This window comes from Aspergillus lucknowensis (assembly GCF_044049455.1).
Source record: "Aspergillus lucknowensis strain CBS 449.75 chromosome Unknown BJX67scaffold_12, whole genome shotgun sequence".
NCBI classification, from domain to species: domain Eukaryota; kingdom Fungi; phylum Ascomycota; class Eurotiomycetes; order Eurotiales; family Aspergillaceae; genus Aspergillus; species Aspergillus lucknowensis.
This window is the reverse complement of record NW_027263556.1, coordinates 454855-470514: the sequence shown is the minus strand read 5'-3', so window position 1 is coordinate 470514 and position 15660 is coordinate 454855. Positions and strand designations below refer to the sequence as shown.

The 15660-nt window shown below is 51.3% G+C and overlaps 6 protein-coding genes across 6 annotated transcripts; 3 read left to right on the top strand and 3 right to left on the bottom strand.

Moving 5' to 3' along the window:
- Positions 1–471: 471 nt before the first annotated feature.
- Positions 472–5589, bottom strand: BJX67DRAFT_349436 (GTP-Rho binding exocyst subunit SEC3). Its single transcript, XM_071028746.1, has 4 exons — positions 5086–5589; positions 2767–4925; positions 1598–2715; positions 472–1546 (listed from the first exon to the last, which is right to left on the bottom strand). The coding sequence occupies exons 1-4, from the start codon at positions 5279–5281 to the stop codon at positions 616–618; spliced, it is 4404 nt and encodes a 1467-aa protein (XP_070887847.1). The 5' UTR covers positions 5282–5589; the 3' UTR covers positions 472–615.
- Positions 5590–5877: 288 nt separating this feature from the next.
- Positions 5878–7633, top strand: BJX67DRAFT_40120 (nucleolar and coiled-body phosphoprotein 1 family protein). The gene is made up of 2 exons (XM_071034937.1): positions 5878–6039; positions 6113–7633. The coding sequence occupies exons 1-2, from the start codon at positions 5986–5988 to the stop codon at positions 7307–7309; spliced, it is 1251 nt and encodes a 416-aa protein (XP_070887846.1). The 5' UTR covers positions 5878–5985; the 3' UTR covers positions 7310–7633.
- Position 7634: 1 nt separating this feature from the next.
- Positions 7635–10337, bottom strand: BJX67DRAFT_40101 (uncharacterized protein). Its single transcript, XM_071034936.1, has 2 exons — positions 8642–10337; positions 7635–8587 (listed from the first exon to the last, which is right to left on the bottom strand). The coding sequence occupies exons 1-2, from the start codon at positions 9724–9726 to the stop codon at positions 7870–7872; spliced, it is 1803 nt and encodes a 600-aa protein (XP_070887845.1). The 5' UTR covers positions 9727–10337; the 3' UTR covers positions 7635–7869.
- On the top strand, positions 10132–12319 carry BJX67DRAFT_40130 (cytochrome P450). Its single transcript, XM_071034938.1, has 3 exons — positions 10132–10868; positions 10939–12053; positions 12103–12319. Exons 1-3 carry the CDS (start codon positions 10537–10539, stop codon positions 12237–12239), a joined length of 1584 nt encoding a protein of 527 aa, XP_070887844.1. The 5' UTR covers positions 10132–10536; the 3' UTR covers positions 12240–12319.
- A 102-nt stretch (positions 12320–12421) lies between these two features.
- Positions 12422–13246, bottom strand: BJX67DRAFT_349431 (mitochondrial 37S ribosomal protein mS37). The gene is made up of 3 exons (XM_071028745.1): positions 13018–13246; positions 12766–12845; positions 12422–12669 (listed from the first exon to the last, which is right to left on the bottom strand). Exons 1-3 carry the CDS (start codon positions 13142–13144, stop codon positions 12571–12573), a joined length of 306 nt encoding a protein of 101 aa, XP_070887843.1. The 5' UTR covers positions 13145–13246; the 3' UTR covers positions 12422–12570.
- BJX67DRAFT_349430 (DnaJ family domain-containing protein) lies at positions 13247–15109 on the top strand. The gene is made up of 2 exons (XM_071028744.1): positions 13247–13775; positions 13836–15109. The coding sequence occupies exons 1-2, from the start codon at positions 13407–13409 to the stop codon at positions 14982–14984; spliced, it is 1518 nt and encodes a 505-aa protein (XP_070887842.1). The 5' UTR covers positions 13247–13406; the 3' UTR covers positions 14985–15109.
- The last annotated feature ends 551 nt before the right edge of the window (positions 15110–15660 follow it).

Genomic DNA, 15660 nt, shown 5'->3' with positions numbered 1-15660 from the left:
ATGGGAGTGGGCGATCGAGGGAGAAAGAAAAGATCGCGAGGGCCGATCAGTTAGTCCAGCGCGGGAGTCCAGGCGGAGACCAAATTTCAGGCGAAGTCGGTGACCGTGCGCTCAAGTCTGGACTCCCACTGCCAGGAGGGCTTCTTCAGACTACTGTTTGGTCGGGAAATCATTATTGTCTGGCTGATAATGCCACTCTATCCTCCTCAAATGTGTCTATCACCACGCCTAAGATGGAAACCAACTTCTGTGGTGTTCCCGTCGCCTTCTCACCTTCCCTCGTGGCCCCCTGAATCCGGACCCATGGCTCTCGAGCACCAAACTTGGGAGCAATCAAAAAATCCTCCCGTCCGAATGGTTCGTCGCTTTAGTCCCCGCTGGTCCTTCTTGGGATCTCAATTCCGATTCCTCTTTCCATCACAACAATACCGACGACAAGGATAGGGCTGGAGCAGAACAGAAGAGAAAAGGTAACAGATTGTCACATTAGTATCCAACCCAGGCGCCTTCTATGAGGAAAATAATAATAATAACCCAGTCCTCGTCATGCACAAAGGATATACAAGTAACTTAGCCATTAACGAAGTAGCAAGAAGAATATCGAAAAATGCATCATTACTTCCTGAACATGGCAATCGCATCCTCCTTGCGCCACTCGACATCGAGTTGCCCTTCATACACCGCTTGAAGGACCCCTCGTACCCGGTCGTATGTCTTGTCATAACGGCCCTCACACTCGCGAAGTACCTTAATGACCAAGCTTCGGCTGAGGCCAGGGTCGTCGGCGTCACCAAAGTGTTTATCGACCCGTTTCTTCAGCATTTCAATTCCTCGCTTTATCTCTTTGACGTCGTAGGTGGCCAGCACCTTCTTTGCAACAGACCGTGAATGGCTGGGGCGGCTCGCAATGTCCGTGGGTTTGCTAGTCGCCGCAAGAAGGGTTTCGACCGAGTCGACAAAGTCGAGTAACTTTCCGAGTGGTCGGTGAATGACGGAGTCGAGGTACAGCTTCAGGTGCTCCTGGAGATCTTGCTGGGCTCGATCGCGCCATCGCTCTAGGACTGGGAGGTTTCGGACGTCTACTTCTTCGATATAATGGTTCATGTTCTCGATCAACAGGATATGATAGTTCAAGACTTCCTTGTCTTCGGGATCACCAGAACCAGCGGCTGCGACTGCGGTAGGTTGGCCTGGCGCCTCTTTGGCAATGAATTTCAACGACTCCCACATCGCGCGATTGATACGGTCGTACGCCTCATTGACGCTGATGCGAATGTCGTAGAACTCTTGCGACGGATCGGATAGCATATTCTCGACCGCAGCAGAGAAATTTGGGAAGACTCGCATAAACGAAATGACACCTTTACGCTTGTTGACCTTGACCTTGGTCTCCTCGATGCCACGAATCTGTTCGTCGACGAAACGATTGAACAAACCAATCAGGCGAGAATGGAGCTTTTGAAGTGAGTGGATGACGAAATCCTGATTCGTGTCGTCCAATTCAGAAATAGCCTTTTCTAGCACAAATAATACACCAATTCCTTGCCTGCAAAGCTGTTAGCACATGAACCGGACAGGATTGCTGCCAACAACTTACAGAGGATCCGCTTTGATAGACCAATCCACGAGATTCTGCATATCCACTGGCCAGAATGAATAAAGTTCGTCCATCACCTGTTCGACCTTTCTTGCCATACCCCGATCCGGGTCGGGCGATAGTTTGGCAGTAAAATCTGGGAGCGCTCGCTCGTCCGGGTTGCCAGAAGCTACCAGGTCTGGAAAGTCCGCGTTGGAAAGCGACGTCAAATGGAAAAAGCGCACAAGGAAGTTTTGCTCCTCCGATATCATCCTTACTGTCTCCTGGAGAGTGCCCGAGAACACTTCGTAAGGTTCAAGCTTCCCATGGGGTTTGTCACCGGAGGAAAGCCTGAATCCTGCTGCGGCCCGGATGGTCTTCCCTCTTCTCACCGTCAGCTTCCTTGCCGCCGTTGTGATGCCTTCAGCTTCCTTCTCCTTGTCTTGATGGGTGAATAGAAGAAGCTCATGCTCGTCTCCAGAGGGCTTCCTAGCAACCTTTTTCCACGCCATGTTATTGTCACGGAATTCAGCTTGGTAGGACTGTTTAGCTTGCTGTTCGTATAGTGCGATCAAACCCTGCCACTCCGCGCCACTGACTTCTCTTGTAAAGAGCGTTAAAGCACGATAAAGCCATAGCTCCCGACGAGAGTATGCTCTGGCCGAGCCGTTGAGCTTCATTGCATCCCGCTGCATACCCGCCACCGCATCCGCCCGCTTCTGTTCCGCGACTTTATAGGCAATAGCCATAAATTGCTTGAGTCTTTGAAGGAATGACGAGGTGTGACGTCGGTACTCTTCCTTTTTGTCCCTGATCGCACGCATCTGCCCAATCTCGGTGTCCGCGTAAACCCCTGCGCTGCCGTGATCTCCGGCGGCGTCTAAGCGCTTTTTGTTGTGCCAAATATCGGGGTCGATCATTAGCATGGCTCTGTACAAGGTTGAAAGTGCTAGTTCGGTCTCTCTTAATCCGTCGGGGTTGCTTAGCGACGCCTCCTTCAAAGGCTGTAAGACTTTGGGAGAAATAGAGAGGGTCTTCAGCAAATTTTGCAGCTCACTGTGGAGGAGCTTTTGATTTGCAGTTTGCACCTGTAAACCTTGGGATTGTGTCTCTATATACGAAACATCGTCACGAAGAGTCTGAACGTAGATTAGCAAGGATCCATACAGTGGGGAATGACGAAAGCTTACACCGAGCTCGTGCGAGTACAAAGTAAGGAGGTTATCTAGCTCCTCGCACTCTTCAATGACCTTGTCAATCAGCTTACCAAGCTGATCAACCTTGCCCTCTTGTTGTTCGACATTACCAAGCCAGCTGGTAGCCTCCACACGTCCAATTTCCCGGCGAACGTCCGCCTCGAGGTCGTCAATCCTTTGTTCGTCGGAGAGGCGCCCATTCCAGCCTAGGTCAGTCAAAATGTCATCAAAGTCGACACCTCGCCCTGCGAGTACTTTCGGGTCAAGGCCGAGTGCCTGGCAGTACTTGATAGTATTATCCTCATGGCGTCTGTGTCGGCGGTCGCGCGGAGAAGGAGACACGGACCGCGATCTTTCATCTGTTGCAGAGCCCACCGTTACGGAGCGCCCATTCGGAATATTTGACGAGGTCGCTGTGCTGACGTCGGCGGTGGCCTCCGTAATCTCAACCTTGGGCGGTTCTATTGCAGCTGGCACACTTGGTGGTTGGGTGTTCGTAATTTCTTGGGCTACTGAAGAAGCGACAGGCAATTCTTTGACGGATTCCTCATTCGTTGTCGTATTTGCAGGCTCGCTTGGTTTCCGAAGGAGCGATGGGGCAGGAACAACGCCAGTAATCCCGTCGGGCTCGGCTGGCGCAGCTTGTTTCTTTGCAGCAGCGAGAAGCTTTTCACCAGCACCCCCAGGGCGCGGCTTGAACGCTCCATATGCAGTGGCAGCCTTGCGGAAAGCTCCCGCTACGTCTTTATTGGACTTTTTCTTGATCATAGGTCCAAGACCCGGTCGATGCGCCTCGTTCTCCTCTTCCATTGCCTTATCAGGAGCATCCGGAGGGCTGACAGGAGGAGATACTGATGCACTCTCCGTAACCGGGTCGCTTGGCTCTGTTTTCATCTCCGACACTGGCTGTGGTGTCTCGACAGGCTTGGCACCCGCATTGTTACCCGCAGATGAACCTAGTCGCAATCCCGGTGGTACGTCGGCAGAGTGCATTTGGGCTGAGCTGCTCAATTGGTCTCCTACAGGGGGTGTAGGTTGCCCTGACGATGTGGGCGTGATCCCACTATCTCCTTCTTTCATGCGTAATTCACTCGGAGCAAGTCCAGGAACGAAATCATCGGTAGCTTGCCTAGCACCAGACATATTTGAGATCGAATCTTCACTACGCAGGGTGGGACGGGGCTCGGGTATAGTCTTCCCGCTGCGTGACGAGGGCGGCCGAGGGTCCGTTTGGAAGCTTGAGACACTGCCTTCTCTCGCGTCTTTGTTTACTTTTTCTCTCGAATCCCCTGACGGTGTCCTGAAATTGCTGGGAATGTCTTTGTTCTTTGACTCTGGGAGTGAGAGAGGGGATGGCCTCGGGTTCCTGCTATCTGCCGCAAGTCGCTCAACTGCCCGCGGAGGTGGTTGATCACTCTGAGCAACAGGGGCGACTGGGGGGGGATGTTGAGGGGGGCCATGCGGAGGCGGGCCATTTTTCCCGGACTGGCCGGTAGACGGTCTCCTCATCTGCTCTCGACTCCTCTGAGCTCGTAAGGGAAGCTCTTCTTCGGTCGGCCTTCGTTTTTGGCCATCACGGCGAACGTGCGGGGACTGAGGTCTGCTTCCCTGAGACGGCGGACGTGGAGGTGGAAGGGATCCTTCGGGATGCGAAGACCCGGAAACTGATCCTTTTGCACCAGACGGTGCAGACGGGGTTGCCCCAAGGAGGAGTTGACGTTCACGCTCATCGAATCCTATAAGGCTCGGCATCTTGCCGCCGGTGTACTTTCTGTATATCTTCACCAAACTGCCAATAAAGAACTCCTTTTCCTTGGATGTCTTCGCGTGCCAATAGTACGGCTTTCCAACTGTTACAACGAAGCCAACACTTGATGCCCATTGCTTTTGCTGTTCCTCCAGCGGAGTGGACGGAACCCACGCATTGAATGATTGGATTGCAGAGAGGTCATCCAGCATCCAGGTCTTGCCAATCGAGAAAGATCCATCGTTGTTTTCCCTAGCTTTATGCATGCGCACTCTTCCAGAGCGTCTCACAGCAACAATTATAACTCTCGGCTTCTTGTTCTCGGGAGGAGAATTCGGCGGGGCGGGTGAGGATGGATATGCGCCATCTTCTATAATCCGGACGTGAGTAATATAAGATTCGACCACTAACGTGAAAAACAAATAGTCAGTCCTTCAGTTCCAGACTCTTCAAAGAAAGCCAGGATCATGTTGCATGGTAAGGCTGGTGTGAAAACACTCAGCCAGCAAAGGCCGCCGCTATCCAGTCTTCATGCCAGAAATATTGCCAGTGTACTGTGAACGTACAAGAACCGTCACTATCTTTCTTCGAAAAGCAACTTTGAATGATCCTCCGCTTCTCATCCTCGAACTTCTCCGCTCTAGAAGTTGCGCCATCACCTGGTCCACCCGAGCCACCATTTCGGCTGTCGGGAGCTCTTCGAGGATCTCTTTGGGATGGAGCTTCGCCAGGAGGACCCCTTGAGCGATCGCGGCTATTCATTGTTGTAATTCAACCGCCGACGGTCTGGATCACTCAGGAGGTATCCGAAGCCAGGTGGACATCATCGAGAATGTCGGCAACAAAAGCGCAAGACGGGGTGCGAGATGCGCAACAGAGGGCAGTCAATGATTCGTCGGACGGAAGACTGCAGTCAAGAGAGTGGAAAGTGCAAGGACGGGGATAAAGTCCTGGGCAGTTCGTGTCGACGAAGCCTGTGCAACCGGAGGGTCAACTCCAGTGGCCTCATTAGCTCATTACTGGGGATGGGCCAGGCGGGTGGAGAGCTCGCGGCTGTGACGGGATAATACATTCGACCAAGCGTTTCCCTTACCATCCCATACACCTTGCCGTACCACTACGTAACAAGATTGTATTCGTCAATTCAGAGAGCAGCTGCAGATATCTCCCATTGATTAGTGCAGTGTTATTTTACCACAACTTTCAGGCAACCACCTTGCCTGTCAGATGAATGGTCTCACAGACATGGCGAACAAAGACGGTGATTTTAGTAAGCAATCATATCAAGACTCCGTCAATCCGGGAGAAAGTCAGAGGAGCCAATTGGAAATCTTCCCCTGACAGACCGCCCTTTTACCCACAGTTTTCTTTTTTTCTGCCAAATTTTTCTTTACCACATTTTCCTTGAAAAAGAGAAGGATATCAACAAAGTTGCACTGTTGCATCGACCCCGAACAAGCTCGTCCATGCTTGTCACAATGGCACCCTATACCAACAAAAGCAAACTGTCTCAGCAGAAGGTTGGAGAACAATTGCACCTCACCCAAGCCCGGAGATTTGGAGTGGTATGCTAACAACATTTCCATAATGCAGACAAAAGTGAAAAAAGGCACCAAAACAGAAATTCCAACAAATCTGGTCCCCGCGATCTCAGCTTTCCTTGCTGAGCATGGATTCACATCCACAGCCAAGGCCTTTGCCGAGGAACTCGCCAAGAAGTCCATCAGGTCGACCAAAACCGAGTCCGACGTGCCATCCCTCCTAGAGATTTTCCAGAGCTGGGGAGCTCAGGCGAGGAGCACAGTGACCTCGAGTGCGAACTCCTCAAATAAATCGAGCTCCTCGAGCAGCTCAGGAAACGACGGTGACAGCGACTCGGATAGGAGTTCCGAGGACTCAGATTCTGATGCGGGCAAGGCCAAAGTATCTAAATCCTTGTCAAAGAGACGGGGCTCTTCGTCTTCTTCGTCTTCCTCGTCTTCTTCGTCTTCCTCCTCATCCTCATCCTCATCATCCTCATCGTCCTCATCTTCGTCGTCATCGTCATCGTCATCGTCATCTTCGTCATCTTCGTCATCTTCGTCATCTTCGTCGTCATCTTCAAGCTCCTCCGACAGTGACGCCGATGACGAGGACGAGGATGAGCCAGTGCCCACACCCGCTCCTGCAGCCAAGGGTATTAAGCGCAAGGCTGAACCCAGCTCCTCGTCCTCCTCCGGATCCGACTCTGAAGAAGCTCCGACGGCGAAGAAAGCGAAGATATCTTCCAAGACAAAAGCATCCTCGTCATCCTCAGGCAGTGAGAGCTCATCTGATTCTAGCTCTGACTCCGATTCGGACTCTTCGTCGGCCTCCTCCTCTGGTTCATCCTCGGACGAGGACTTAGACTCTAAATCTTCATCCGACGAGGACTCCTCCAAGAGCAGTGATACCCTCAAGAACTTCGAGTCTGAAGGGGATAACAAAACCAAGACCAACTCGCAGACCCCTGCGAAGACCGAGACACCTATCACCTCAAGTGCCAGCCCAGGGCCCAGTAATGGGAACGGCCCAGTTAAGAAAAAGCACAATGGCACTCGCCCTACACCCCTAGCAGCCCTGAGCGAGCTACCGCATGACCACCCATCAAACGCCTATATTCCCTACGCGTATGCCGAAAAGGCCTACAAGGACCTTTCGGTCAAACGCGGCAAGGGTTTCACGAAGGAAAAGAATAAGAAGAAGCGTGGCTCGTATCGCGGTGGCCCTATCGACATCTCCGGCGGGAAGTCCTTCAAGTTTGAGGACTGATTTGTTCGCTGCAGCGAATGATACCATTATAGACTACTCACCTATCCGGTTTACAAGTTTTTTTTTTCTACCCTAATTTCTGCCTCTGACCTACCTGCGTTGTTCTTGTCTTTCACTGACGCAAGATGCTGTTGCTGGTTCTTTTCTGCGTCAAAAAAAGCTCGTTCAATCTTCCAGGGGATTAGATCTGTATCTCACCTACTACAACTGGGACCGATATCATAGATCTCGTTTTATATCGCTTACATGCAAGGCGCTCATGGAGCTAGGAATGAATCATTTTGCCTTCTTTTCTCGTTCCCAACTTAACCTCTCTCCCCAAATTCTCGGTGCTCAATGCTTCCCTCGTATAACCTTTGCAAATGGTTGCAATTCTTTGCATTGCTGTCATTCTAGAATCTAGAAGCATATCTGCATAGACACCTTTTTACGACTCCTTTTTTTTTTCAACCCAGACATCCCGTTTGAAGTATATCCTTGAAGAATAGGCTCAAGCCGTTTATCCAGTAACTCAGCGCCGAATCATGCAAATAACCATCACATAACGAAAACTCACGTCATCAGTCTCGACGCCTCCAAGCACCAGGGGCATCAAGCGGTTTCCACCTCCTATCCCATCCAGTTGTCTGTTCGTTGGCAATACTCCCAGGTTCGACTGCCCAGAACGGTTGCTGGGTTCGCAACTTCGAGCAGGTTGTTGTATCTCTGCTATCCGGTCGCTCGTAACCAGATAAGTCAAGGATACTGTTTGATTCCGGGCCTTCGTTCAAAAAGTCTAACTCTAGGTCGAGGCGGTCGCGGTACCAACTCTGCTCAGGGCCCGTTATGTCGTCCGTTGACGCAAAATCAAGACGCAGGACACCGCCAGTAATTCCTGTGTAGATGGTCGGTGATAGTAGTGACGGGGAGGACATTGTGTATATCGGGCCCCGGTAGCGGTGCCGAAAACGAGATCGGGGTCTATCGATGTGGGACGCGGGGGCGTTGAAGGAAAGGAAGATCGAAAGATCCTTGCTAGGAGGGTTTGTATGGGGTGGATTTTTTGGTGGTTTCTTCCTCGATTGGGATCCGTTGCATCTCGAGAATGTCCGCGGTCTCGCATCGAGGTAGTTGTATTTGTTTGGCATTCGGATATCGAATATCTTGAGGACGGCGTCACCTCCTGCGCCAAGAAGGAAGCGGTCGTGGCCGAATGGATGGACACAGTACACGGGATTTTGGTCTGCTACGTCTATGTATACCTTTTCATACGGCTTATGCGAGCGGATGTCATGGAGTCTACTAGACGTTAGGCAACTATCTCAAGGCACGAGTGGTCAAGTCAAGACATACCTGACTGCGTGATCACCCCAGGCCGCAAGAAAGACATTGCCCATGGGGTCTCCGACAGTCTGCCCATTGAGGGGTTCAATCGCAGTAACAGTAGCTCTTTTAGCCAGTCCGTTGATGGCATTCGAAACCAAGAAGTCTGAGCTTATATTTCGCTCAAGCGATAACCGTTCTTGCGAGATTGTAGAAATCGTGATTGCATCCTCAGAGCGACCACTGGCCACCGCGAATCGATGTGGAGATAGAAACTTAGAGGTTCTGTTCCGTGACGGACCTCCTCCGTTGATCTGAAGTCGTGCAAATGCTAGGACCTCGGCTTCGTCCGTCGTGGTTTTGTAGAATGATATCGCCCCGCCATTCAGATGAGCGGCGAGTATCGGCTCCGAGCCACCGCTCATATTGGTTCGTTCTATTCCCAGGCCGAAGGTCTGAAACCTCTGCCTTTGCTCATGGGTCCGCAGTTTCGGCTCAATTGAGAGGTGAATGAGCTCGCCCCGCATTCGACCGAGAATCAAGTGTTCCCGATTCGATGTTTTAGACCTGTGTTCTGGCCGTAGCAGATGAAGACCACGTATATCGTCGTGGCTACTAATATGCTCCAAGTCATTGAAAATGAATGACTTTTTAACCCGCTGTGGCCCGGTTTGGCGAATCTGGAGCATCACTTCATGGCCCGCCCCCCACGCCAACACTTCGTGTCGGTCATGCCAACTTGATCCATTCCAAATCTCATACGAGTCAATGACGGGCCGATAACCGTGAGTCGGGTTATCACCCCGCGTCGCCTGAGGCGATCCACCAACCCGTTCCGCTGTGGTTGGGTGGACGATGAATCGGCCTATAACCGCATGCCTATCCAATGCTCGGGAACGAGCAGTCAGAGCCTGGGCTACATCTTTCCAGAACGGCGGTGTGTTTATACTGAGCAATCGGCCGTTGACGAAAGCTCGAAAGATCCTCCAGTCTTCGCTAGCGATGACCTCATGCAGACGGCGGCAGGTCCTAGACAAGTAGGCCAAGGCACTCGCGGTTGGGAGATGAGTTGCGATGAGATAGATTATCTCAGGAGGTAAGGCTGATAAAAGCATGCTGTATGTTATATTCTATACTGGATAGAATAAGAATGAAGATAGTGAGTTTCCTGTAACCGGGACAGAAACTCGAAATTTGAATTGGCCTTCTGTCTTTGACAAAGGCTCGGCGAAGGGAGCGCGTTTCATGATATATATTAGTACAACGATGATCCCGAATCTAGTTCCCACGGCGAGCAGACTCCATTGTTGGCCCAAGTCGCTGTGGGTTTAAGATAAGGCTGTGCAGCGATGAGCCATATTGTGACTCATGGACGAAGGGTCTGGCGAGACGGAAGACTCAAGGAGGCGAGAATAAGCAGGTAGGAGACGGGACTCGTCGGTCTCAGCTCCTCGAGAAGAAACGACTGAGAGCGAAAATGGTAAAAGTTGTTGAAGAAGGAATGTTAGTTTGATTATCTGGAGGAAGTTGTGGTGTTGAGCAATCTTATGTCATCCACTATCTCCTCGCAGCAACATCCAGTCTCGCCTTTTCTCTGTTGCAAGTTGCCCTTTCATCAGGTCCGGGCACAAGTGAGGTGAGCAAGTGAGTCATACCAGACTGGAGAGTGCAAAGCTCACGACGGCCCTTGTGGACGTGGGAAGACTGCCCCCGGACAAATGTACCCCAAATTCTTCATGCGGGGAAACGCCAGCAGGGCAGGTCTATCCGTTGGAGAGCTCGCCGACAGCCCGCCGCCTCAAGCGCAAAGATAAGCCTCGAAATATATCAAGAACAAGGGGCCTCCTTCATTTCACGCATTCTCTATTGGGATCGTTTCCATATACCAAGGTCGACCAAATTTCCTCGGCTCCCCTCGTCCCATTATGGAGGTTTCTCTTCTCACGGTGATAACTGGTGTTGCGCTCACCATTTTCCTTCTATACAGAGGCGTGATACACCCTGCGTTTCTGTCTCCCTTGTCGAAGATTCCAAATGCCCATTGGACAACCCCAATCTGTCCTGCCTGGATTCTCTGGAAGCGGTTCAAGAGCCAGAACAATCGGACGATTCACGCAGCCCATGAACGATTAGGACCCATTGTGAGGCTTGCGCCCTCGGAGATCTCCATCAATTGCGTGGAAGGAGGCATAAAGTCGGTTTACACTGGCGGCTTTGAAAAGCATGACTGGTATCCGCGAGTCTTCGGTTCTTTTGGGTAAGCGACGTCAAGGATGAATATAGTCCCAGGGAGGTGGCCGACGCTAAGCAGACTTAAATCACAACAGGACCGTCAGCATGTTTACCATGACTGGTAGCAAAGCTCATTCCACCCGGAAACGGATGTTGTCCAATATCTACAGCAAATCCTTTTTACAATCCTCCCCACATTTGCGGCTGATATCCAGGACGATCATCTATAACCGGCTTCTACCTCTTCTCCAGGAAGCTTCCATTTCCAAAGAAGAGACGAATGTTCACGATCTGAATCAAGGACTGACCATGGACTTTGTGTCAGCATATCTTTTTGGTTTAGCCAACGGTACCAATTTTCTGCAGAATCCGGAATACAGACGTGAGATGCTGCATCTGTATCAATGCAGGAAACCATTTGAATTCTATCACCAGGAGGTCCCAGGCCTTTTGACATGGCTGAGGTCTATAGGTATTCGACTGATCCCGAAGTGGTGCGATAGCGCAAATGAGATTCTCGATACCTGGGGCTTGGGACTCTGCGATAAAGCGGAAGCATGCCTTAGCTCTACCGACATTGGTACGGAGCCCGTTGTCTACAAACACCTCAAGCAAGCTATTTCGAAACAAGCGCCGCTCAAAACCGACAATTCGGAATTAAACGCGAAGTATCTCGAGCAGCAGAGGCTTGATATTGCCTGTGAGATGTATGATCACCTAACAGCGGGCCACGAGACCAGCGCCGTTGTTCTGACCTACCTGATGTGGGAACTCTCTCGGCATCTAGACATACAGAAGGCCCTCCAGAAGGAGCTTCTCACATTAGAACCCAACATCACCTACCCTCAGTCGTCTCAATCGGCAGAGTTGCCATCACCAAAATCCATCGACTCTTTACCTCTTCTAGAAGCAATTCTGACAGAGACATTGCGTCTCCACGCTTCTATCCCTGGAATACAACCCCGAGTAACTCCGTCTCCAGCTTGCACCCTTGTGGGCTACAACAATATTCCAGCCAACACACGGGTGAATGCCCAAGCCTACTCGCTGCACCGCAACCCAGAAGTATTTCCGGAGCCCGAAACTTGGGAGCCAAAGCGCTGGCTGAAGGACCATAACTCACCTTCCGATCTCGAGGAGAGAAAACGCTGGTTCTGGGCGTTTGGGAGCGGTGGGCGGATGTGCGTTGGGAGTAATCTAGCTTTGCAAGGTATGTTGAGCCCTTGTGTTGGAAGACGGTTCTTCTGATGAGCCCACAGAGATGAAATTAGCCATTGCAGCCATCTATACCAACTTCAAAACCTCCATAATTGACGATGACGGCATTGAAGCCATCGACGCCTACACCGTCAAGCCGAGAGGGGAGAAATTGATCCTGAAATATGAGCGTGTCTAGGTCGATTCCTGTTGACGAGGCCCGCCCTTGACTTACCACGTCCAGGTCTACAGGGCGCTCCTACAGCTTACGCATTCACATTAGCTATAGTTCATACTTCTCCCCACTCCATTACAACCTCCATCTACCCAGAGCCTACGTCCTGAAAACGGTCAATCTTCAGATAAATATAAATAATATACAGATGCTACGTATGTATATGAAAGCCACGTCGAGAATTTCGCCCATAACAACCAATAAACTCCATAAGTAATCGCTTGCCCAAGCCTTAGCAAGACCGAGATTGAGCTGCTGTCCCATCCGCCAGCTCAGCGTAATATTATACACCCCACTACCCAAGAACGCCATTCTTCTTTTTCGGCCCCACAACCTTAGGATACATTCTCGACAGGTGGTAATTGATGGTGTTCTTTTGGTTGGCGTTGGGTTTCTGCTCGGAAAGATCGTTAGAAACGGCACCTTCGTGATAAATTTTTGAACCACGCATTCGCAGACGTTGAGATGGATGGGGTAGAGAAATACGCACCGGACCGTCCATACACTCCCTCAATTGCTGCTCAATAGCAAAGCACCCCTCTGTACCATACCCTGAAGACGCCCAGCAGCCTGTAATTCGCACACACTAGTTAGCCAGATTATCCTCGACATTTCCTCTTTTCCCCGTCAGGTTTGAGGGAGATCGCATCGGATGAGGTCCGAGTCATATCAATTTCCCCATACCCGTACCCGTAGCTATACACACTGACCCAGGAGCGCAAGGGAGCTGGGGGAAGCATACTCAGCATTGAGGACATAATAGTCGCACAGGCATTCTGCTCATTCTGGTTTGGACGCCGCACACGAAGGTGAGGGATTGTGTTTAGGCGGAGGGGGTTGAGGCGCGTGGAGGGCGGCTTTGTGGGCATCTTTATTGCGAAGGAGAGTAGAGTAAACTGTCTTCGATGGAGAATGATGATGGATTGAAACGCTTGGTGAAGATGCGGCGCTGGTTCGGAGATGCAAGCGCCAAGACTTTTTTCGTAAATCTCGAGGTCCGCGGAGGTTGCTGACGTAAACACCCGAGTGAGAAGGCGGTCTTCCGCCAGGGCCGAATGAAGCATTTACTATGTCTTGATTTCACGGAGTATAGATCGTTCCGTTTCTTTTGTATATTATTTCGGCGGCGACATGACTGGACGACAACCCTCGCCTCTCAAAATCACTAAGCTCCTCGCGCGGTATCCGGCAACACGGAATCCTCGCTCCCGACGCTTCTCAACTACCCTCCACCGACGACAAGATGCGGCCTCCAAATCAGACGAAAGCAATAAGCCCCCAGAGTCAAAGACACAAGATGAGGCTGAAGAAGACGGAGCGATGACCCGGCGCCTCTCGGAAATGACAGAGCAAGCATATCTCGAAGGAGGCCGGTCAACGCACAAGAACCTCTCACACGCGGGGTTCTCGGAGGAACTCAAGAAGGACCTCGAGGAGAGGGTTGCAGCGGCGGCGTTCAAGAGTGAGCATGCAAGCGCTCATTCAATTGCCAACATGCCTGTACGTCTATGTTTGTCTTTGAGCTCGGGATATCACGAGGTCAGTGCTCATATAGTATAGGAAAGCGCAGGGCAGGGAACGAGAGACATTGCCGGCGCGCCGCCCTGGACGGGCGACGAGAGCACCCACGACGTCACATTACGCATGCTTGATAGCTCTAAGAAACCACTCCGCACACCGTATAAAATCCCCCAGCCGGGACCCATCGACACCAGGCTCTCACCGAAGCCACCACGCCACCCGGGCCTGCGCATCGCGGACGCAAAGGAACGAACAGCAACATACACATTAAGCCAGTCCCACGGTGTCTCCGAGGACGAGCGCGAGGCTATGCGCCGGGAGATGCGGGATCGATTCAGCCCGGGTGCGCGGCCGATGCCGGCGACATTACAGGGTCTAGCATCGCTCGCGAACGAACGGATTGAAGACGCTATTGCGCGTGGCCAATTTGATAAAATCAAGCGCGGGAAGGGTATAGGTACCGAAACGGACCATAATGCCAACAGCGCGTTCATTGATACGACGGAGTACTTTATGAACAAGATTATCCAGAAGCAGGAGATTGTCCCGCCTTGGATTGAGAAGCAGCAAGAGCTCGCGAGGGAGGTGGACAGGTTTAGACAGCGGTTAAGAGTTGAATGGAGGCGACACGCGGCGAGGTTAATAGCCAGTCAAGGGGGATCACTAGAAACACAGATGCGACGAGCGGAGGCGTATGCCGCTGCAGAAGTCCGACTCGCGAATAGGGAAAAGATAGGGAAGGCTTTCCTGGAGAGCGAGCCTTCAAATCCCTCTTCCACTACCGAAACAACCCGAGAAACCGAAACCGAAACTAAATTACCACACCTCTCCACCCTCCGCGACCCGCAATACATCGGAAACGAACGCTCATATCTGGAACTTTCAATAAAAACCATCAACAACCTAACCCGCTCCTACAACCTGCAAGCGCCGCCTGTTGCGCAAAGGCCATATCTGAACCTCGGGCGCGAGCTAGCGGCTTGTTACGCCGATGTTGCTCCGACTCTAGCTGGAGAAATTAAGCGGCGGGCAACGGAGAGGGTACGTGCGCCGTCATCTATCGGTACGAAGGCAACTAGTGTGCTCGACTCCCTGGCTCCCGCTCATACTGCACGTGTATATGAGGAAGATCAGTCCAAGGGTTACGGGTTCAAGGAGTTTTGGTCAGACTTGTTCTCTAAGAAGTGAGGACTTGATGTGGCGATGGTCTGTATATTATATATGTAAATTATACGAGAGATTATTCGGGGATGATGAACAAGATAGATGATTCTTGCAATTCATGCAGACTTCTATTTCTATATTCAGGATGGAGCAGCGACTGTCTGTTGGAATTCCCTGGCCACTACCAACCGCCATAGGGAGCATGGCGACAAGCATGCAGCCGATCGAACATTTGCGTCGACGTAGATATATGCTAAATTCTAAGGACTTTAGTGCGTTCGCTCTTGACTTCCTCGTCCAGATGAATGATATCCAAGAGTTGCCAGCAAATATTGTAGTCTCCCTGAACTAAAGCATTCCTCATAAAATCCAGGGTTTTGTAAAATATCCCATACTTATCAGTCTCGAATAACTGAAATACCGTAGCGAATCTGCTAAGGACTCGGAAGGTCCCGGTCCACGGTTGAGGGATCTGGGCAAGGCAGAAATCGGATCTATAAACCCGAGCGATTCGAACGAGCTCAAAACGGCTTGGAATGCCTCGTAGGTAGAAGCTAACCCTCAACAGTACCGAGGTGATGAAGAACCAAAGCCCCAGGCAGTCTGTGAAGCCCGAAAGAAGTATATAGCTATATGGCGACTAATAAAGATGGTAGCAAGCATCTCGTAATGACAGAGTAAATGGCTTTATCCCCGGGGG